Below are 24,062 nucleotides of genomic sequence, written 5' to 3'. Positions count from 1 at the left end.
TCTGCGTACCTGGACACCGAGATCTCTCTGCTCATCTACACTACCAAGAATCTTACCATTAGCCCAGTACTTTGCATTCCAGTTACTCCGACCAAAGTGAATCACTTCACACTTGTCCGCATTAAACTCCATTTGCCACCTCTCAACCCAGCTCTGCAGCTTATCTATGTCTCTCTGTAACTACAACATCCTTCGTCACTATCCACAACTCCACTGGCCTTAGTGTTGTCTGCAAATTTACTGACCCACCCTTCTACACCCTCATCCAGGTCGTTTATAAAAATGACGAACAGCAGTGGACACAACACTGACCCTTGCAATACACCACTAGCAACTGGACTCCAGGATGATCATTTCCCATCAACCACCACCCTCTGTCTTCTTTCAGCAATTACTGATCCAAACTGCGATATCTCCCACAATCCCATTCCTCCGCATTTTGTACAATAGCCTACTGTGGGGAACCTTATCAAACGCCTTGCTGAAATCCATATACACCACATCAACCTGTTTTCTCTCATCTACCGGTTTGGTCACCTTCTCAAAGAACTCAATAAGGTTTGTGAGGCACGACATATCCTTCACAAAACCGTGCTGACTATCCCTAATAAAATTATTCTTTTCTAGATGATTATAAATCCTACCTCTTATAACCTTTTCCAACACTTTACCAACAACTGAAGTAAGGCTCACTGGTCTATCATTACCAGGGTTGTCTCTACTCACCTTTGTGAACACGGGAACATATTTGCTATCCTCCAGTCTTCTGGCACTATTCCTGTAGACAATGATGATTTAAAGATCAATGCCAAAGGCTCGGCAATCTCCTCCCTGACTTCCCAGAGGATCCTAGGATAAATCCCATCCAGCTCAGGGGACTTATCTATTTTCACACTCTGCAGGATTTCTAATACCTCTTCCTTGTGAACCTCAATCCCACCTAGTCTAGTAGCCTGTATCGCAGTATTCTCCTCCACAACATTGTCGTTTTCTAGAGTGAATACTGTGGAAAAATATTCATTTAGTGCTTCCCTATCTCCTCTGACTCCACACACAACTTCCCACTACTATCCTTGATTGGCCCTAATCTTACTCTCGTCATTCTTTTATTCCTTAAATACCTATAGAAAGCCTTAGGGTTTACCCTGATCCTATCCGCCAACAACTTCTCATGTCTCCTGCTGACTCTTCTGAGCTCTCTCTTTAGACCTTTCCTGGCTACCTTATAACCCTCAAGCGCCCAAACTGAGCCTTCACATCTCATCCTAACATAAGCCTTCTTATTCTTGACCAGGGATTCCACTTCCTTCGTAAACCACGGCGCCTGTGCTCTCCAGCTTCCTCCCTGCCTGACAGGTACATACTTATCTAGGAAACTCAGGAGCTTTTCCTTGAATAAGCTCCACATTTCTAGTGTGCCCATCTCCTGCAGTTTCCTTCCCCATCCTATGCTTCCTAAATCTTACCTAATCGCATCGTAATTGCCTTTCCCCCAGCTGTATTGCCTTGCCCAGAGGTATACACCTATTCCTTTCTATCACTAAAGTAAACATAACAGAATTGTGACCGCTATCACCAAAGTGCTCACCTACTTCCAAGTCTAACACCTGGCCAGGCTCATTACCCAGTACCAAATCTAATGTGGCTTCACCCCTTGTTGGTCTGTCTACATACTGTGTCAGGAAGCCCTCCTGCACACACTGGACAAAAACTGACCCATCTATAGTAGTCGTACTATAGTCTTCCCAGTCAATATTTGGAAAATTGAAGTCCCCCATGACAATTACCCTGTCTCTCTCACTCCTATCGAGAATCATCTTTGCTATCCTTTCCTCTGGGACTATTCGGAGGCCTATAGAAGACTCCCAACAGGGTGACCTCTCCTTTCCTGTTTCTAATCTCAGCCCATACTACCTCAGTTAACAAGTCCCCAAACATCCTTTCTCCAACTGTAATACTGTCCTTGACCAACAATACCACACCTCCCCCTCTTTTACCATCTTCTCTATTCTTACTGAAATATCTAAAGCCTGGAACCTGTAACAGCCATTCCTGTCCCTGCTCTATCCATGTCTCCGAAACGGCCACAACATTGAAGTCCCAGGTACCAACCCATGCTGCAAGTTCACCCACCTTATTCCGGATGCTCCTGGCGTTGAAGTAAAAAACTCACATAACACAACACTAGGTTATAGTCCAACAGGTTTAATTGGAAGCACACTAGCTTTCGGAGCAACGCTCCTTCATCAGGTGATAGTGGAGGGCTCGATTATAACACAGAATTTATAGCAAAAATTTGCAGTGTGATGTAACTGAAATTATACATTGAAAAACTGATTGTCTGTTAAGCCTTTCATCCGTTGGAATACAGTAATAGTTTCACTTCTTTCATGTGTAAATCACAAAACCCTTCTTTTTAAAGTTGCATTCTCAGGTTAGCTGTTAACAATGGTGATAGCTAGACAATATGTTGAAGGTGTTAGCCCCCTGTGTTCTCTGTCTATGACCTGATGTTCAGATTGATTCTAATCTAATAAGTGAGATAACAGTGTTTACATAAATTCATGCAGTTTTTGAGCTCAGAGTTCTACATGATTGTATGCAGTTTTTGAGCAAAGTGCAATGTAATTCTGCAAGTACAAATTCACCGCACACAATATATGTGTGTGTGTGGGTCTTTGTCTGTCTGTCTGTCTGTGTGTGTCTGTCTGGGATGGGGGCTGTGAGTGTGAGAAAGTGTGTGTGTGTGTAGTGGGTGCAGAGTGTCTTATGTCTGTGAGGGGGTGCATGTGTGAGTGCGGGAGTGTGTGTGTCTATAAGGGTGTGTGAGAGTGTGTAGGAATATCTGTGTGTGTGTGTGTGGTGCAATGGTGATCACCTCAACCCAAGGTCCCGGTTGAGGCCCTCCCTATGGGTACCGAACTTAGCTATCAGCCTCTGCTCGGCCACTTTCCTCTGCTGCCTGTCCCGAAGTCCATCTTGGAGGATGGTCACCTGAAGGTCCGAGGCTGAATGTCCTTGACCACTGAAGTGTTCCCCAACTGGGAGGGAACCCTCCTGTCTGTTGATTGTTGTGTGGTGCCCATTCATCCGTTGTCGTAGCCTTTGCTCGGTTTCCCCAATGTACCGTGCCTCCGGGCAACCTTGCCTGCAACGTATAAGATAGACAACGTTGGCTGAGACATATGAGTACCTGCCATGTACAAGGTGGGAGGTGTTCCCACGTGTAATAGTGGTACTCAGCCAACGTTGTCTATACTCGAACTACAATTTTGGTTCCCAACTCCCTGCTGGATTAGTTTAGACCCACCCCAATAGCCTCCCCCCCCTCCAGGATATTGGTACACCTTTGGTTCAGATGAAGACCATCCTGTTTGTGGAGGTACCACCTAACCCAGAGAGAGCCCCAATTATCCAAGAATCCAAAACCCTCCCTCCTGCACCATCCCTGCAGGCACATGTTCAGCTCCTCTCTCTAATCCTTGCCTCACGAGCACGTGGCACCGGCAAAAAACCAGAGACAACTCTGTTCGTCCAAGCTCTAAGCTTCCATCCTAGCTCCCTGAATTTCTGCTTTAAATCCCCATCTCTCTTCCTACCTGTGTTGTTAGTGCCTATGTGGACCACAACTGCTCCCCCTTCCCCTCAAGGATCCCAAAACCACCATCAGAGCATACAAAACACTACATGTCACTGTATCAAGGTACATGTGGCAGTAATAAAGCTCATCAAACAGCCCTTCCCCCTCAGGGCCCACTGCTGTCCTCACAGCCCCTCCCCCTTCCCCCATTTTCCCGCCACTCACTCTGCTCGACGACAGCTGGCGGCCACGTGCCCGGCCGCGCGCACGCACTCGGTCCCCGCCCCGCCGGCGCGCACGCACGCACACGCCCCGCGCCCCGGATCACGTGACGCGACCCGGCCCGGCGCCGGTGAGGTATTTCCCGTCACCGGAAGTTCAGGATTGTCCGCCGCCGCACCAACCCCGAGGCCCCGGCTCCGGGCAAGAGCGCCAGGCCCCCGGCCCCGGGGAAGGAGGAAAGGCCGAGCCGCTGGGTCCTGGGAGGCGAGTTCGGAGTTGAGTCCGGCCCCGATGACCCGGGAGCGCCGCTGAGCCGCAGGGAGGCGGTCCGGGCTCTTGGGCCGGCATCAGCTCCGGGATTTGGGGAGCTGGAGGTGAGAAGGCCGCGGCTCATTGCCTCCGCCCGAGTGTAGAGAGGATGTCACGGGCAGTGGGGTGGCCGTGTCCCGTCGTGCGGGGGTGGTTCCCCAGGGCCCAGCGGGGTGTCCTGTCGGTCCCTGTGTAACCCAGTGTCTATCCCCTGCAGCAGCTCCCTCAGTGACCTGTTGAATTCATTATTGCTCCAGTGCCTTTGCTGTGTTTACTTGGTACCCGCTGCCGATTGTTTGGGCCAGCTGGTTTGTTGGGGACCTGTTGGCAGGTTCACACATTCATAGAAACTACATGGATTCATTCACCTTGTCCTCAGTATTGGTTATAAATACTGCTCCTGGAAGCTGGTTATTTCCTAGGTTTATTGTCATTCTGCACTTGGTTGGAACATGTTAGCCCTGCACACTCCATATTTCTTTCTTGAATGTATTCCACTTTTCTGAGACATTTATCTGAAAATGTCTGCTCCGAGTTCACTCTGGGAGAAATCAGATTTGATCTTATTAAAGTCCACCGACACTCAGTTGTGAACTTAGATTTCAGGCCCATCCCAGTTCATAACCATATTAAATCTAACAAACTAATGATCGCTGTTTGCAAAGTGCTCCCCCCACTGATACTTAGCCACTTGCATAGCTCTGTTACAAAATGTTAAGTCCAGTACCATCCCCTTCCTTGGAGAGACTTCTATGCACTGGCTGAAAAAACTGTCCTGAATGCTTTTTAAGAATTCCAATCCCTTCATCCTTTCACAAAATGACTACCCGATTTAATGTTCTTGAAGTGGAAATCTCCAACTATTATTACCTTATTACTTTTACACTTCTCTGAAATTTGCCTATATATGAAGTACCAAAGATCATAGGGACTTGGTTTCTTAAGGTATCAGAGTCAAGAGTGTAGTGCTGGAAAACACAAGTTCAGGCAGTATCCAAGGAGCCGGAGAATTGACATTTTGGGTATAAGCCCTTCATCAGGAAAAAGGTATCAGGAGAGGTAGATAAAGTGGTTAAGAAGACATGTATGCTTGCCATTTTCAGTCAAGGCACAGAGCTTAAGAGCAGGGAGGTTGTGCTGAAACTGTAATGGTTAGACCAGAGCTAGAGTACGGTATGCAGTTCTAAAATCCACATTAAGGAGGGATGCAATAGCACAAGAGGGTGCAGAGGCGATTTACCAAGATGTTCACCAGTTTCCTCATTCCCCCACTCTCCACCTTCCACCTTACCTCAGTTCCAACCTTCCAGCTCTGTACTGTCCTCATGACCTGTCCTACCTGCCAATCTCCCTTCCCACCTATCCGCTCCCCTCTGACCTATCACCTCCATCCCAGCTCCATTCACCTATTGTACTCTTTGCTACCTTCTCCCCCATTTATCTCTCCACCCTGGAGGCTTCCTGCCTCTATTCCTGATGAAGGGCTTTTGCCCGAAACGTCGATTTTCCTGCTCCTCGGATGTTGCCTGACCTGCTGTGCTCTTCCAGCACCCCTCTGATCTAAACTCTTGTTTCCAGCATCTGCAGTCCTCACTTTTGCCTAAAGTTAAAAATCACCCAGCACCAGGTTATAGTCCACAAGTTTATTTGGAAGCACTAGCTTTTGTCACAACCACCTGACTGAGATGTATAAAATTACATGGGGTACAGACAAGGTAGACAGGAAGACACTTTTCTCATTGATGGAGGGATCAATGACCAGGAGGTATTGATTTAAGGTATGGGCCAGAAGACTTGGAGAAGGTCTGAGGGAAAACATTTTCACCCGGTGGTGGTGTGAATCTGGTACTCTTTGCTAGTAAGGATGGTAGAGGCATAAACCCTCATTTAAAAAATACTTAAATGTTCACTTGCTATGCCAAGGCATGCAATGCTATGTGCCAAGTGCTGGAAAATGGGATTAGAATAGTTAGGTGGTGGTTTTCTCTTCTTAACTTCCTAACTTAATATTTAAATGTATCTGTTTTTCTAGATTGGTGAGTTTTAATCTGCCTCGTCCATGTCTAATATGTTTCACTGTGCTGTTTTATGAATAGCAGATCCTGGAGCCTGAATCATAATTGAATTACTGACTGAGGTGAGTTTTATCTCTCACTCAAGAATAACTTGTGAATTCTAATTTTGCACAACATGTTGGAAAATTGAGATCTTGTTTGGCAATATTGCTTCCTCCTTGCTGTATGGTCCTGCAGTTGTATTACTTGCAGTGAGTGTTTGGGGAGCTGAATCTATAATTCCTCCTTTTTAACTCCATCTATTGATTATATAAAAAAAAGACTTGCATTTCTTGACTGGCCTTTCATAAACTCATATGTTTGAAAACATTTGTTAGTGGAGTGACTGTGTGTGGCAGTCATTGTAGTTTAGGCAGCACATCAATATGGTCAGTTGCTGTTTGCAATGGTGCACTTTGTGTACAAGATTTTGTGAAATAATGCTCCTATGCAGCACTATAGAGCAGTTCACTGTGCTAAAGGTGATCTATATAGACTTCAATAAGGCATTTGACAAGGTTCCCCTTGGGAGACTGGTTAGTAAGGTTATACCTCACGGAATACAGGGAGAACTAACCATTTGGATACAGAACTGGCTCAAAGGTAGAAGACAGAGGATGGCGGTGGAGGGTTGTTTTTCAGACCGGAGGCCTGTGACCAGTGGAGTGCCACAAGGATCAGTGCTGGGTCCTCTACTTTTTGTCATTTACATGAATGATTTGAATGTGAGCATAAGAGGTACAGTTAGTAAGTTTGCAGATGACACAAAATTGGAGGTGTAGTGGACAGCAAAGAGGGTTAACTCAGATTACAACAGGATCTTGACCAGATGGGCCAATGGGCTAAGAAGTGGCAGATGGAGTTTAATTCAGATAAATGCGAAGTGCTGCATTTTGGGAAAGCAAATCTTAGCAGGACTTATACACTTAATGGGAAGGTCCTGGGGAGTGTTGCTGAACAAAGAGACCTTGGAGTGCAAATTCATAGCTCCTTGAAAGTGGAGTCGCAGGTGAGACAGGATAGTGAAGAAGGTTTTTGGTATGCTTTCTTTATTGGTCAGAGTATTGAGTACAGGAGTTGGGAGGTCATGTTGCGGCTGTACAGGACATTGGTTAGGCCACTGTTGGAAAATTGCGTGCTGTTCTGGTCTCCTTCCTATCGGAAAGATGTTGTGAAACTTGAAAGGGTTCAGAAAAGATTTACAAGGATGTTGCCAGGGTTGGAGGATTTGAGCTACAGGGAGAGGCTGAACAGGCTGCGGCTGTTTTCCTTGGAGTGTCGGAGGCGGAGGGGTGACCTTATGGAGGTTTACAAAATTTTGAGGAGCATAGATAGGATAAATAGACAAAGTCTTTTCCCTGGAGTGGGGGAGTCCAGGACTAGATGACATAGGTTTAAGATGAGAGGGGAAAGATATAAAAGGGACCTAAGGGGCAACTTTTTCACACAGAGGGTGGTACGTGTGTGGAATGAGCTGCCAGAGGAAGTGGTGGAGGCTGGTACAATTGCAACATTTAAGAGACATTTGGATGGGCATATGAATTGGAAGGGTTTGGAGGGATATGGGCCGGGTATTGGCAGGTGGGACTAGATTGGGTTGGGATATCTGGTCAGCATGGACAGGTTGGACTGAAGGGTCTGTTTCCATGCTGTACATCACAATGACTCTGACATACATACTGTCAATCCGTGTGCTATCCTTCACAACTTATTTTAATCACCTTAACTGACAGCATTGTGCAATGCATTCTAGAACTGTCCATACTGTTCCAATGCATTATTCAGGTGTTGCAGCAATGCCAGCGTTATACCTTCAAACAATAACCAGGTGATCGGAAACGTCAACCCGGCTGCAGGAAAGTAGATAGAACAACTCAAAGCAGGGGTATGGTGCAAGGTTCGCTTTACTGGTATGCAAGGCACACTTCAAAAAATAAATCTTAAACATATACTGTGCATGGTAGGTGTGTAATCTTTTTTGATGAGCAAGGAGCGAAAGAGGGAATTCGCAATTGATCTGGAACAAGTTGTTAAGTTTGGGTTCAATTAATAAGGCAGAACTTTTTCACCAAAAGAGCTGTTACAAGGGAGGGTGTTGGAGCAGAAAAGTAAGTAGCTATGATAACAAACAAATTCTAGGATTCTCTGGGAAGTCAGGGAGGAGATTGCTGAGCCTTTGGCAATGATCTTTGTCATCATTGTTTACAGAAATAGTACCAGAAGACTGGAGGATAGCAGATGTTCCTTTGTTCAAGAAGGGGAGTAGAGACAACATTAGTAATTATAGACGGTGTGTCTTACTTTGGTTGTGGGTGAAATGTTGAAAAAGATTATAAGAGTAAGGATTTATAATCATCTAGGGATGAATAAATTGATTAGGGATGGTCAATACAGTTTTGTGAAGGGTAGTTCATGCCTCACCAGCCTTATTGAGTTCTTTGAAAACAATACACTTCCCCATTTCTTACAGTACCAAAAAGGTCAAATGGTTGATGTGGTGTATATGGATTTCAGTAAGGCATTTGGTAAGGTTCCTCATGGTAGGCTATTGCGCAAAATATGAAGACAATGGATTGAGGGTGATTTAGTGGTTTGGATCAGAAATTGGCTAGCTGAAAGAAGACAGAGGGTGGTGGTTGATGGGAAATGTTCATCCTGGAGTTCAGTTACTAGTGGGGTACGGCAAGGGGCCACTGCTGTTTGTCATTTTTATAAATTACCTGGATGAGGGCATAGAAGGGTGGGTTAGTAAATTTGTGGATGACACTAAGGTCGGTAAGTTGTGGATAGTGATGAAGGTTGTTGTGCATTACACAGAGACATAGATCAGCTGCAGAGCTGGGCTGAGAGGTGGCAAATGGAGTTTAATGCGGAAAAGTGTGAAGTGATTCACTTTGGAAGGAGTAATAGGAACGCAAAGTACTGGGCTAACGGTAAGTTTCTTGGTAGTGTAGATGAGCAGAGAGATCTCGGTGTCCAGGTACACAGATCCTTGAAGATTGTCACCCAGGTTGATAGGGTTGTTAGAAGGCGTATAATGTGTTAGCATTTATCAGTAGAGAGATTGAGTTTTAGAACCATGAGATCATGCTGCAGCTATACAAAACTCTGGTGCAGCCACATTTGGAGTATTGCATACAGATTGTGGAAGCTTTGGAAAGGATTCAGAGGAGATTTATTAAGATGTTTCCTGGTATGGTGGGAAGGTCTTATATGGAAAGACTGAGGGACTTGACACTATTTTCGTTAGAAGAAGGTTATGAGGCAACTTAATTAAGACCTATAAGATAATCAGAGGGTTAGATAGGTTGGACAGTGAGAACCTTTTTCCTTGGATGGCGATGGCTGGCATGAGGGGACATAGCTTTAACTTGAGGGGTGATAGATACAGGACAGATGTCAGAGGTAGTTTCTTTACTCAGAGTTGTAGGGGTGTGGAACACATTGCCTGCAACAGTTGTAGACTCGCCAACTTTAAGGGCATTTAAATGGTCATTGGATAGGCATATGGGTGAGAATGGAACAGTGTAGGTTAGATGGCTTCAGATTGTTTCCACGGGTTGGCGCAACATCGAGGGCCGAAGGACTTTTACTGTGCTGTTATGTTCTATGTTCGATGCTTGCATTTCTGGTTTCTGAAGGGAGTAGCAGTAAGTTGGTAACTAAGTTGATCTGCAGCTAAATTGTCTTTTGATATTCAAGCAAATTTCCATGTGATTCTGCCTTCCATTCAGTTCTAATCTGCAAAAATGTTGAGATGAATTGGCCACGATACAGTAGCCACTATTATCTCTTTTTCCTGTTTAATTTCCATGCTGTCTATTTAGATCCTGCTCACTGCGTGAATTCAAAGAATTATTAACTTTATAATAAATTGGACTGATATGACATTTAATTTGATACTCATGGTTCATGGAAATAAATAACATGTACAATGCTCTTCAAATGGTGTCAAAGATATTTTTGATTTATTCACTCATGGGATGTGTGTTTCGCTGGCTGGCTAACATTTATTGGCCATCCCTAGTTGCCCTTGAGAAGATAGTGAGCTGCCTTCTTAAACCACTGCAGTCCACCTGATGTGAGTTGACCACCACGCCATTAGGGAGATATTCTAGGATTTTGGATGTGCAGGACTACAGTGCTTCAATACGATCCATTGGTTATGGGATTGCTTAGCTCTGACTATCATTGTTTATGCTGTTTGGCAGTTTCATCAGGTAGACCCCTCATTTGTAGGTGTGTCTAGTGCTACACCTGGCACACCCTCCTGAATTCTCCATTGAACCAGGGTTGGTCCTGTCACTTGATGGGAATAGTTGAGTGAGGGATATATCAGGCCATGGAGTTGCAGATTGTGTTGGAGTACAGTTCTGCTGTTGATAGACTGGATGCTGGAAGCCAAGTTGCTCGATCTGTTTGAAGTCTGTTACATTTAGCATGATGTTAGTAATGCACAACACGATGGATGATGTTCTCAATGTGAAGGAATGACTTTGTCTCTGCAAGTACTGTGTGGTGGTCACTCTTACATTGTCATGGACAGATGCACCTGCAGCTGGCAGGGTGGTGAGTATGTGATTACGTATGTTTTTCCCTGCTGTCCAGTTCTGAAGAAGGGTCACTAGACCTGAAATGTTAACTCTGCTTTCAGTCAGATGTTTTTGTTTTTCCCACTTGTTGGTTCCCTCACTATCTGATGAGACCCAGTCTAGCAGCTATGTCCTTCATGATCCAACTAGCAGTGCTGCTGCCAAGCCACTCCTGGTGGTGACGTTGAAATCCCTCACACCTCTGCCCTGTGTTTGTAGGAGGACTTTGCAGAGCCAAAAGGATGTTTTTGCTGTTGTCATTTCCGGTACGTTGTTGAAACCAGGTAGTCTGGCCTATTTCATATCTTTGAGACTTTGTAATGATTAATACAACTGACAGATTTCTGTCATTAATGAACCAGATTGGGTTTTTCTGACCATCAACAACAGTCATCAGTGGATTCTTAATTCCAGATAGTTTTATTAAATTAAAATTCTGCAATTTGTGGCAGGGTCTGAACACCGGTCTCCAGAATATTAGCTGAGTTCTGGATTAATACGTGATTGTAACACTAGGCTATTGCCTCCCAATATCTTTTAAATCCACCTGTTAATTGCACTTCTGCTGAAATTAATCTCTTCCTTCACTCATCTTGCTATGTGCTGCCTTTTTTGATTCTTGGATCTCGATCCAGTTGAGTATAATCAAGACAGGAAGCAGTGTCTTTGTAGCTTCAAGGAATTAGAAAATGTAAAGATAGAAAAATAGATTTGTGTTGGAAGAGCAGCCGTGACCTTGCCGTATAGTCAAATGAGCTGGAGGTGCCTAAACATAGCCACTGAATCCTCCATTTTCCTGTGTACTGAGGGGTCTGTGGCATGAACCTTGGTCCCTTTCTTAAGGTTCTTGGAAATAAATGGAGTTAAAAGTTCAGATGACAAATTAATCTTCAGGAGCAAAAGTTAGATGAGGTACAGACATCATCTGTCTGCTATCCAACTGTTAGTTTCGTTTCATAATGAGACTTGGAGTGAAAGTCATTTATATACCAAATCAGTTTTAAATATTGTCATGAGTTTTGAGGCTGAGAGATTTGGAGCAACTTGTGTTCTTGGTTGGGTGGTAGCCATCGGATTTCAGATGAGGCAAAACTTAGGTACAAATATTGCAGGTAGATGGACTAGGGTGCAGGAGTTCGATTAGACTGAGTCTCTGCTTTGAAGTGGGGAAATGGCAGAATGGTGGTTATGTCACTGGGCCAGCAATTTAGAGCCTTAAAGGGCTTGGGTTCAAATCTTATTCAAAGTTTGTGCTCGTTGTGGCTCAGTTCGCCGAGCTGGGAATTTGTGATGCATACGTTTCATCCCCTGTCTAGGTGACATCCTCAGTGCTTGGGTGGTGGCTGCTGTAATCTATAATTAAGACAAAATTGAAATGAAACAGTGTTTCGTTTTCATCATTAATCTGTCATAAATTGTCATAACCTATCTGATTCCTAATGCCCTTTAGGGAGGGGAAATCAGTTGTCCTTGCCCAGTCTGGCCTGCATGTTACTCCAGACCCACTGCAATATGGTTGTCTAGGAAGCCACTCATTTCAAGGGCAGTATCAGAGTGGTCTCTCATTTTTGATCGCTCAAATTTAGTTTCTGTTTCAGTTTCTTTCTTCATTGGCCTATGACTCATCCTATGCAAGAGAGGAAATGAAATGGGATCAAATATTGAGTCATAGTCCTACAGCATGGAGAGAGGCCCTTTGGCCCAAACTGATCCATGCCGACCAAAATGTCCATCCACGCTAACACCATTTCTCTGCACTTAGCCCATATACTTTTAATGCTTTCTGGTCCATCTATTTATCCAATGTCTTTTGAATGTTGTTAGTGTACCCACCTGAACCAATTCCGCTGATAGCTCATGCCATATGCTTATCATGATATGTAAAAAAAAAAGTTGCCCCATGGGTTCGCATTTTTAGTCTTTCCTCTCCAGTTCCCTTTTATTCTTTCCCCTCTAACCTTAAACTGATGCCCTCTAGTCCTCGATTCCTCAATCTTGGGAAAAAGACTGAGTGCGTTCACCCTATCCATGCCTCTCAGATCTTGTACTCGGCTATAAGGTCCTATTAGTCTCCTACACTCTTAAGAAAAAACTTCTGGCTTGTCCATCTTCCCTATAACGCAGGCCATTGAGTCTTGGCAACACCCTTATAACTTTCTTCTGCACTCTTTCCGGTTTACTAACATTCCTATAATGACAAGGTGACTAAAACTGAACACAATACTCCAAGTATGACTCATCAATGTCCTTTATAACTGCAACATAATTTCTCAATTCTATACTTGATGCCCTGACTGATGAAGGCCAGTGTGCCAAAAGCTGCCTTCACTGCCCTGTCTACCTATGATTCCACTTTCAGAAAACCATGCACCTGAACTCCAAGATCCCTCCATTCCACTACACTCCTTAAGGGTCTATCATTCACCATGAAACTCCTACTTTGATTTGATTTCCCAAAGTGCAAGACCCCGCACTTATCTATATTAAACTCTATTTGTCATTTCTCAGTCCATTTCCCCAGCTGATCAAGGTTTTGCTGCAATTTCTGATGACCCTCCTCACTGTCCAAAATTACGCCTATTTTAATATCATCAGCAAACTTGTTAATCGTGCGTTGTACATTCTCATCAGAATCATTGATGTCAATAACAAACAGTAATGAGCCCAGCACCAACCCCTGAGTTACACCACTAGTCACAGGCCTCCAGTCTGACATTCATCCTTCCACTATTAACCTCTGCTTCCTTCCATCAAACTGAATCTCCCCATAAGTGTTGAAAGTTGAATTTAATGAAACAAAGCTGGAATTGAAAGCTAGTCTAATAAAGACCGTGTAACTGCTGTCGGCCTGGTTCACTAATGCCCTTTATGGCCTACATGTGACTCTAGATCCCCAGAAATTCATTTGAATCTTAACTTCCATCTGAAATCGCGTGGCAGTGATAACTTCAGGCAACAAATTTAGCCCTTCCTAGCAACACCCAAATCCCTTACAAAAATAAAATAAAACTTCAGTTGGTTCATCCGAAATATTTCTGAGCACTGTTGTTGATATACCTAATGAGAAAAACATGGATAGTTTTTCAGGATTTGTTTCTCTGTCAAGACGTGGCAGTATCTGTGGAAATTTTGGATAATGACAATATGGGTAAATTGGAATGGGCAGCAAATATTGATTTTTTTTTTTAAACAGTATTCCTATTCAATGAATAAAGAAATTAAGCAATTCTACTTGAAAAATCTATTTCTTGTTTTGTTACAGAAAATATTTTTTAGTTGGTTGATCAAGTGCTTCGTAAGGATGTGTTTGTGAAATTCAGTTCAAATGCCATTGCCTCAGGGAAATGAGATGTTTGCATCTCATTGGAAACCAGTGACGTGATTCTTTTTAAGCTTTTGGAGGCTTTCCTATTAGTGTTTTAAAGTGTATCTTTTTCCCTAGCCAATCTAGATTGAAACTGATCCCTTATGATCTTGTAGTATGAGTATAACACAAAGACAGCATTGTTCTGTTTATTATTGTGGTCTAAAGCGGGAAGAGGACTGTTTTTACATCCAAGGTCTGGATAAGGAATTGCTATACTTGTGAAAACAGCATACTAGAACTCATTGCCAGTTGTATTTACACTGCTTTGCAAGCAGTTGTGGAGGAGAGCTAAGACAGCATGACTTCGGGGTGTGAGCAGAGTGAGATTTAGCTGGCATCTGGCTACTGATTCGTTTATTCAATTTTTGAATGCCAGAGATCATTGGCTATCAGAAACTCTCTGGATCCTAGGCAGCTGAAAGTCAATATGGGAGGTGATGGTGTATTGGTAATGGGCTGGTGATCCAAAACCTCGAGTTAATATCCTGGGGACACTGGTTTGAAACCTGCCATGGCAGATGGCGAAATTTTGGATTCAGTAAAAAAAAATGAACCAGTGGCAGTCGCTGCTGATTGTTGTCGAAATCCATCTGTTTCACTATTGTCCTTTAGAGAAGGAAATCTGCCATCCTTTCCTCCGGTCTGGCCTACACGTGACTGCAGACCTACAACAATACGGCTGACATCTAACCGCCATCCGGGCCCATCCCTCATTGCCCAAAGTGCTGAACCATGATTTTTTTTTAAATCACTAGTTTTATGCCCTCCTGTTCTTGTTCCTTTAATGAACAGGAGCAATTTCTCCTTTACTGGTCTCAACCCCTAGTGATGTCTTAGTTTCAAGCTCTGAAAGTCCACTCAAATCTCCGTTAACATTTGAAAGGTGGTAATCGATTACACTTCAAGCAGTGAGGGTTGAATGTCTATTAATCCTGTTCTGAAACCATAGTACAATTATTTTAGTACCAAGTAAAGTCTCTTATTTATGTTCGCAAGACTTAGCATAATTCCAAAATTTCTTCGAGGTATGCAAATCTCACCTAGGTGCCTATAAGTAGAGTTCCACGCAGAGATAGCAAAATGAACACCCAGTTATCTTGTTTTTACAAATAAACTTGTTTTTCCTAACAATATTTGGCAAGAATACCAGTATACCAGAATATCATCCTCTTGGCTGACAAACGAGGAAACTATGTTGAACCTCTTATTTCCTCTTGATGCTGTTCTGCAGACCTATAGAGTAAATTGAGATTAGTGTCAAGATCCACGTAGTGCTTTTCAGTTCTTATGTTGTCCCAAAGTTGGTGGTGGCAATAACCCACTAATGAGTACGGTTGTCACTTCTGAGAATCCGTGTCACTGTTCGTGGGTTCTGTAGGTCCTTGTGTGGCTGACAAACCTGATCCTAGACCTGAATCTCCCACCACGTTTGGCAGGTGTTTCTGGGAAGTGGTCCTTGACCTTGAAATCTCTGCCACTAGTAAACACAAACTGACAAGGGCACTGGACTCGAAACATTAACTCAGTTTCTCCCTCCACTAATGCTGCCAGACCTGCTGAGTTTCTCCAGCAATTCCTGTTTTGTTTCAGATCTCCAGCATCAATAGTTTTGTTTTATTTTACATTTGGCCCCTCTGTTTCTCATGCACAAGGCTGAGAGAGACAAAACTTTTAACCTGTTAGATTCGAGGGTTACAGGGAAGTGGAGCTCGTGATCTGTGATCTCGTTGAATGACATAGTAAACTCAGTGGGCCTGTTGGCCTGCCTTAGCCACGTTTTACGGTTTAAACCCTTGAGATATCTGGACTCTGTTACAATTTTGACCTCTTATACATCTCTGATTTTAGTTGCTGCACCTTTAGCTCTGGAATTCCCTCTCCTTAACCCATCTACTTGTTTACAACTCTTAAGATGATCCTTAAAGCCTGCCAGTTTGATCACCTGCCTTACCTGATATCTCATTCTGTACCTTGATGTTAAAAATATGGTTTTGATCAATATACTATCTTCTTGGAACTTAGATTAAATGAATACCAAAGCAGAAATTGCTGAGAAAACTAAGCAGGTCTGGCAGCATCTGTGGAGAAAGCAGAGTTAAGATTTCTGATTTCCAGCATCAACAGTTAATTCTTGTTTAAAAAATTCAATATTGTTAAGAAATAATTATTGATGGGCACACCAGAATGCGCACTCACGCTTTCTTGGGATCTTTTCTGACCATCTGAAAGGACAGGGTGCGGTCTCGGTTAATAGTCTGTCAATATTGTATTGGGTATGTTTGTCCAGATTTGTGGAACTTGAAAGGTGAACCCTTAAACCTCTGAACAGCACACTCACCTTCAAATAGGCAGCCACACTTCACAGCAAATATGTATTGATACTCTCTGCTGAAGTCATGAGAAGTGAAGCTGTTACTGCTGAACAGAATTGTGATTTTAATATTACTAAAAGTGTACAAACTGTTGAAAGGCATTTTCTAGTTTCACAAATGGTGAATAACTTGTCCATAACTTTTGTTGCAGTCTGACTTGCTGTGACCAGACCAGTCTTTCATTTTTCAAGAGCTCATCCAGTCAGAGCCGCCAAAATAGCTGGGCCAGGCAAGAAGCGACAAAATCCTGAGCCAGACCCCATTAGTGACGCAAGCAGCTCTCCCGTGTTGGCCAAGAAACTGAAAATGGCCGGCACGGCTGAGAACAGGAGGAAACCAGGTTGGAATCCGGAGGAGGCCACAAACAAGAAGAAACTGAAGGACAAAGTCAACCAAGAGAACAAGGATGGAAAGACAACTGTCGGTGGTGAGCCCAAGAAAGGTAAAGAGATTTAAATCAGATAATGATGGTCCAATCTGAGTCAAGGTAATAGTTCCCCATGACATGTAATCTTGGATAGGGGGCATCCAAACAAGGAGCAGGAGTTGTCCAATCAGCACCTCAAATTTGCTTTGCCATTCAGTAAGATCACGGCTAATCTGATTGTAGCCTTGAATGTGCATTCCTACCCATTCCTGATAGCTTCTTCACTCCCTGAAGAGTGAAGAAGCTATCATCGGCTGCTGTGAAAATATTCAAGGACTCCGCCTCCACTGCCTCTTCCTGAAAAATTCCAAAGCAATACAAATCTCAGAAAAATGTAGTTTTCTCTCTATTGTAAATGATCCTACGTTCTAGGTTTTCCTGCAATATGGAACATTTTTTCACATCTACCTTATCAAAAATCCACAGGATCTTTTATTTCAATCAAGTCACCTCTTACTGTCTAAACTCGGTGGATACAAGTAACTTTCTTCCTGTTACGTGCTGTTGTGAGGTTCCACTGTTAATCTCAGACCTCTAAGATCCGTGTATTGGGTAAACATATTACAGGGAATGTTGAATACAAGCCAAGCCTGTTCAACCTTTCCAGATAAGAAGCTACCCTCAACTGCCATTTGAGGGGCTAATTTAGTAAGCTATCTCTGATTTGCTTTCTAAATGTTTACATTCATTCCATAAATCAGGCGACCAAAACTTAATGCAGTACTTGCCAATGTTTTTAACTCAAGTGTAAGTGTATTTCTGGTAGCTTTCCTAATAATGAAGTTTCAGAGAAGCCAAGTTGCATCAATTTTCACTGAAGAAAACATCAGAAATCTTCTGGAACTAGTGATCCAGGTGGCTTGGGAGAATGAGGAATTTAAGGAAGTTGGGTATTACTTTCCTTTTCCTTTTTAATAAAAAAAGGCTGTAAGGTGAAAAGTCTGCAGAACGTGATAGGTGGTCTACCTTCCAGGGTGATGTAGTTGCTGGTTAGAGAGAGAGTTGTTGTGTTGGTGATTATCTTGCAAAATTCAACTGATTCTTTCAGAAAGAACAGAGAAAATAATAAAAGGGAGGGATGGTGTGGCATTGTTAGTCAAGGACAGTGTTACAGTTGCAGAAAGGACATTTGAGGACTCATCTACTGAGATAGTATGGGCTGAGGTTAGAAACAGGAAAGGAGAGGTCACCCTGTTGGGAGTTTTCTATAGGCGTCCGAATAGTCCCAGAGATGCTGAGGAAAGGATAGCAAAGATGATCCTCGATAGCAGCGAGTGTGACAGGGCAGTTGTTTTGGGGGACTTTAACTTTCTAAATATTGATTGGGAATACCAAAGTTCAAGTAGTTTAGATGGGTCAATTTTTGTCGCAATGTATGCAGGAGACATGGTATGTGGACCGGCCAGCAAGGGGCGAGGCCACATTAGATTTGGTCCTGGGTAATGAAACAGGCCAGGTGTTAGATTTGGAGATAGGTGAACCCTTTGGTGATAGTGACCACATTCGGTTATGTTTACTTATGTGGTGGAAAGGGAAAGGTGTATACCACAGGGTAAGAGTTATGATGGGGGAAAGGCAATTATGATGGAATTAGGCAAGATTTAAGATGCATAGGGTGGGAATGTAAACTGCAGGGGATGGACATAGTTGAGATGTGGAGCTTATTCAAACAGTTATTGCGGATGTTTGATAAGTATGTACCTGTCAGGCAGGGAGGAAGTTTTTGAGCACAGCAACTGTGGTTTACAGGAAGTTGAATCTCGTCAAGAGAAATAGGAAGGCTTATGTTAGGATGAGATGTGATGGCTCAGTTAGAGCGATTGAGTTTTACATGTTGGCAATTCTGGAAAGCATGAAAATAGGTAAGTCCTCTGGGCTGGATAGGATTTATCCGAGGATTCTCTGGGAAGCCAGGAAGGAGATTGCTGAGCCTTTGGCTTTAATCTTTCTGTCGTGATTGCCAACAGTAATAGTGCCAGAAGACTGGAGGATAGCAAGTGTTGTTCCCTTGTTCAAGAAGGGCAGTAGAGATAACACTGGTAATTAGACTAGCAAGCCTTACTTTGTTTGTGGGTAAAGTGTTGGAAAGGATTATAAGAGAGAGGATTTATAATCATTAAGGAAGAAATAAGTTGATTAGGAATAATCAACACTGCTTTGTGAAGGGTAGATCGTGCCTCAAAACCTTACTGAGTTCTTTTGAGAACGTGACCAAACTGGTGGATGAGGGTAAAGCAATTGATGTGGTGTATGTGGGTTTCAGTAAGGCGTTTGATAAGGTTCCCCACGGTAGACTATTGCAGGACAGATGGAGGCATGGGATTGAGGGTGATTTAGCAGTTTGGATCAGAAATTGGCTAGCTAAACAAAGACAGAAGGTGATGGTTGATGGGAAATGTTCATCCTGGAGTTTAGGTACTAGTGGTGTACTGCAAGGATCTGTTTTGGATTCACTGTTATTTGTCATTTTTGACCTGTATGAGGGCATAGAAGGATGGGTTCGTAAATTTGTGGATGACACTAAGGTCGGTAGAGTTGTGGATAGTGTTGAAGGATGTTGAAGGTTACAGAGAGATAAGCTGCGGAGCTGGGCTGAGAGGTGGCAAATGGAGTTTAATGTGGAAAATGTGAGATGATTCACTTTAGAAGGAGCAACAGGAATTTGGAGTACTGAGCTAATGGTAAGATTCTTGGTAGTATGGATGAGCAGAGAGATCTGTGTCTGTGTAACTAGATCATTAAAGATGCCACCCATGTTGATAGAGTGGTTAAGAAGGCATACGGTGTATTCGCTTTTATTGATAGAAGAATTGAGTTTTGGAACCATGAAGTCATGATGCAGCTGTATAAAACTCTGGTGCACCTGAACTTAAAGGTATTGCTTACAGTTCTGTTCACTGCATTATAGGAAGGATGTGGAAGCTTTGGAAAGGGTGCAGAGGGATTTACCAGGATGTTGCCTGGTCTGGAAGGAATGCCTTATGAGGAACGGTTGAGGGACTTTTTTTTGTTTTTGTTTGAGACTGTTTTTATTAGAGAGGAGGAGGTTGAGAGGTGACTTCATTGAGACATATAAGATAATCTGGGGTTAGATAGGGTGGGCAGTGAGAATTTTCTTCCTCTGGCGATGGCAATCACGAGGGGATATAGCTTTAAATTGGGGGATGATAGATAAAAGACAGATGTCAGAGGTAGTTTCCTTTACTCGGAGACTAGTAGGGGCATGGAACACACTGCTTGCGACAGTAGTAGACTCACCAACTTTAAGGGCATTCAAATGGCCATTGGATAGGCATTTGCCGAGAATTGAATAGTGTAGGTTGATGGACTTCAGATTGGTTCCACAGGTCGGTGCAACATCAAGGGCCGAAGGGCCTGTACTGTGCTGTAATGTTAATTGTACTAGCCTCCTTCACTTCCTCTGGCAGCTCCTTCCATACATGTACCACCCTCTGCGTGAAAAAGCTGCCCCTTAGGTCTTTTTTATATATTCCCTGTGCCCTCCAGTTCTGGATTTCCCCCACCCAGGGAAAATACCTTGTCTATTTACTCTATCCATGCCCCCCATGATTTTAAAAACCTTTCTAAGGTCACCCCTCAACCTCTGACACTCCAGGCCAAAGCCTGTTCAGCTTCTCCCTCTAGCTCAAATTCTCCAACTCTGGCAACATTCTTGTAAATCTTTTCTGAACCCTTTCAATTTTCACAACCTTCTGATAGGATGGAGATCAGAATTGCACGCAATATTCCAACAGTGGCCTAACCAATGTCCTGTACAGCTGCAACATGACCTCCCAACTCCTGTATTCAATACAGACCAATAAAAGAAATCTTACCAAACACTTTCTTCACTATCCAATCTACGTGCGGCTCTACTTTCAATGAGCTATGAACCTGCATTCCCAAGGTCTTTTTTTTTCCAGCAGTACTCTCGAGGACCTCATCATGAAGTATATAAGACCTGCTAACATTTGCTTTCCCAAAATGCAGTACCTCACATTTATCTGAATTAAACTCTATCTGCCACTTCTCAGCCCATTGGCTCATTGGATCAAGATTCCGTTGGAATCTGAGGTAACCCTCTTCGCTGTCCACGACACCACCTCCAATTTTGGTGTCATCTGCAAACTTATTAACTATACCTCTTAAGCCCAAATCCAAATTATTTATATAAATGATGAAAAGTAGTGAACCCAGCACTTCTATGATCACAGGCCTCCAGTCTGAAAAACAACCCTCCACCCTCTGTCTTCTACCTTCGAGCCATTTTTGTATCCAAATGGCCTGTTCTCCCTGTATTCCATGAGACCTGAACCTGCTAACCAGTCTCCCATGGGGAACCATGTTGAACGCTTTACTGAAGTCCATATAGATCACATCTACTGCTCTGCCCTCATCAATCCTCTTTGTTACTTATTCAAAAAACTCAATCAAGTTTATGAGACATGATTTCCCACGCACAAAGCTATGTTGACTATCCCTAATCAGTCCTTGCCTTTCCAAATACATGTACATCCTGTCCCTCAGGATTCCCTCCAACAACTTGCTCACCACCGATGTCAGGCTCACTGGTCTATAGTTCCCTGGCTTATCCTTACCAGGTTTCTTAAACAGTGGCACCATGTTGGTCAACCTCCAGTCTTCCAGCACCTCACCTGTGACTATTGATGGTAGAAATATTTCAGCAAAAGGCCCAGCAATCACTTCTCTAGCTTCTCACAGAGTTCTAGGGTGCACCTGATCAGGTCCTGGAGATTTATCCTCTTTTATGTGTTTCCAGAGACCCAGCACTTCCTCCTCTGTAATATGGACATTTTTCAAGATGTCACCACCTACATTCTATATCTTCCATGTCCTTTTTCACAGTAAACACTGATGCAAAATACTTATTTAGTATCTCCCCCGTTTTCTGCAGCTCCACACAAAGGCCTTCTTGCTGACCTTTGAGGGGCCCTATTCTCTCCCTAGTTACCCTTTTGTTCTTAATGTATTTGTAAAAACTCTTTGGATTCTCCTTAGCTCTATTTGCGAAAGTTTTCTCATGTCCCCTTCTCGATGTCCAACCAGATTGACTGTGGGTCCTGGCAGGCCCAGTCAGCCCTGCAGGATAGTAAGGAACTCAATTGATATTTCTTAAAATTTGGGAAATCCAAATCTCCCACCCCTGTGGAAGCTGCAATTTGTCCAGCTTAATAAGAGGCCACCTATGATGCCAAATGAAAGATCCAAGCCAACTGTAATGCTTCTGTAGTGCTTGCCTAGGCAGCATCAAAGGAAGTATTTGCATGGGATTTAATAAGCAAGGAAGAACATTCATTTTAACCAGAGCTATTCTACCCAACCAGGATATCGGAAGATCCTCCCAGTGTCGAAGGTCCTGTCTTATCTTCTCTAACAACTGCATAAAGTTAACTTCATATAATTGACCCAAGGCATTTTTATCACCCTGGTCTAAATACAGGAAACCTCCCTGTGACCACCTAAAAGGGAAACTGGTTCCATTCCCAAGATCAGATATTTTAGTCAGGCCTCCCACATGTATGGCTTCTGACTTGATAAAATTAATTTTATACCCTGAAAACGAACCAAATTAACCACTTGTATTAAATGAAGCTCAGATAAAATTAGATCAGTTAAAAAGAGAAGGACGTCATCTGCGTAAAGGGTGATCTTATGCCTACCTGAGTTGAGAGTGTGGTGCTGGAAAGGCACTGCAGGATAGGCAGCATCTGAGGAGCAGACCATGGGAGCCTCGGGTGGAGACATAAATGAGAGGGGGGTGGTGCTCCCATTTATCTGTCCACCGCTGAGGCTCTCTGCCTCATTGCTGATGAAGGGCTCCAACCTGAAACATCGATTTTTCCTGCTCCTCAGATACTGCCTATCCTGCAGTGCCTTTCCAGCATGACACTCTCACATCTGATCTCCAGCATCTGCAGACCTCACTGTCTCCATTATGCCTGCCTCCAGGACAACTATGTTGAGGTCCGACTGGATGGCCTCTGCCAGCGGCTCTATTACCAATGTAAATAATAGCGGCGAGAGAGGGCACCCTTGTCAGCTGTCTCTGCTGATACTAAAATTGTCCAACCTTATACCATTAGTGAGAACTGCTGCTTTCGGGTCACTACATAACATTGCCACCCACCTGGCAAAAACTCCTCCAAGATCAAACCGCTTCAGTACATAAGAGCTACAGCCACTCCACCCAGTCAAACACTCTGTGTATCCAGGGAGACTACCAAGCATGGAATCAACCCTTGGTGGCGTACTTGGACCATGTTTAATACTTTTCTAATATTATTAGTAGACCTACAACCTTTAATAAAACCTATCTGAAGGGCAAAACCCTTTCCAAACTTCACGCCAGCATTTTCAACAGAATTTTAAAATCCACGTTCAGTAACAATATGGGCCTGTACAAAGGGCAATCCTCTGGGGCTTTCCCTTTCTTGAGAATAAGAGAAATATTTGCTTCTCTGAGCGGTCGGAAGGCAGTCCTGAGCGTACGATTAGTTGTACATACCCAACAGTGGCCTGGCCAGCATGTCTATAAACTCCTTATAAAACTCACTTTGAAATCCGTCTGTGCTGGGCACTTTACCGCTCTGGGCCTGCTTTACTGCCTCCTGTATTTCTTGGATTATCAGAAGGGCATTCAGAAAAGATGTCTGCTCTGAAGTTACACCTGGAAGGTTCAGGGTCTTTAAAAAAAAAAGGGACTTCATCTTTGCTAATCTGTCCTCACAGCCCTTTGACCAATCCAACTCAGAGTAGAACTTCCTAAATGCTGCATCAATCTTTTTGGCATTGCAAGTCCGAGTACCAGCACACACTCTGATGGATGTAATAGATTGGCAGCATTTTTCTTTCTAGCCAAGTACGTTGGATATCTACCCAGTTTATCACCATACTCAAATGACCTCTGTTTTGCAAAAAGGATTTCCCTTTTGGCAGTCTGGATGCACACAGCATTCAAAGTAGCCCTGAGGGCTGTAATTTGCTGCAATTTGGTTACAGACGGTCTGTCAAAGTATGCTAACTCAGCTGCCTTCAGGCGAGTCCCGAGCAAATGCTGCTGCTCTCAAAAGACAAAGAGAACAAAGAAAACTTACAGCCCAGGCCCTTCAGCTTTCCAA

At 43.5% G+C, this 24,062-nt stretch overlaps 1 protein-coding gene across 6 annotated transcripts in view; it reads left to right on the top strand.

The window, feature by feature from the left end:
• Positions 1 to 3,921: 3,921 nt before the first annotated feature.
• Positions 3,922 to 24,062, top strand: part of usp19 (ubiquitin specific peptidase 19) — a 156,583-nt gene continuing 136,442 nt past the window's right edge. For 4 of the 6 annotated variants that reach the window (XM_060835291.1, XM_060835289.1, XM_060835288.1 and 1 more), the window contains exons 1-3: positions 3,922 to 4,176; positions 6,144 to 6,248; positions 16,648 to 16,938. In XM_060835291.1, the coding sequence (XP_060691274.1) occupies positions 16,803 to 16,938 (136 nt within the window). In that variant the 5' untranslated portion in view covers positions 3,922 to 4,176; positions 6,144 to 6,248; positions 16,648 to 16,802. The remainder of the gene's footprint in view (positions 4,177 to 6,143; positions 6,249 to 16,647; positions 16,939 to 24,062) is intronic. The other 2 variants (XM_060835287.1, XM_060835286.1) reach the window with 2 other exon arrangements.

The sequence above is a fragment of the Hemiscyllium ocellatum genome, chromosome 14, assembly GCF_020745735.1.
Source record: "Hemiscyllium ocellatum isolate sHemOce1 chromosome 14, sHemOce1.pat.X.cur, whole genome shotgun sequence".
Taxonomy (NCBI): domain Eukaryota; kingdom Metazoa; phylum Chordata; class Chondrichthyes; order Orectolobiformes; family Hemiscylliidae; genus Hemiscyllium; species Hemiscyllium ocellatum.
The sequence above is the reverse complement of the archived record's forward strand: the minus strand, read 5'-3'. Positions and strand labels throughout refer to the sequence as shown.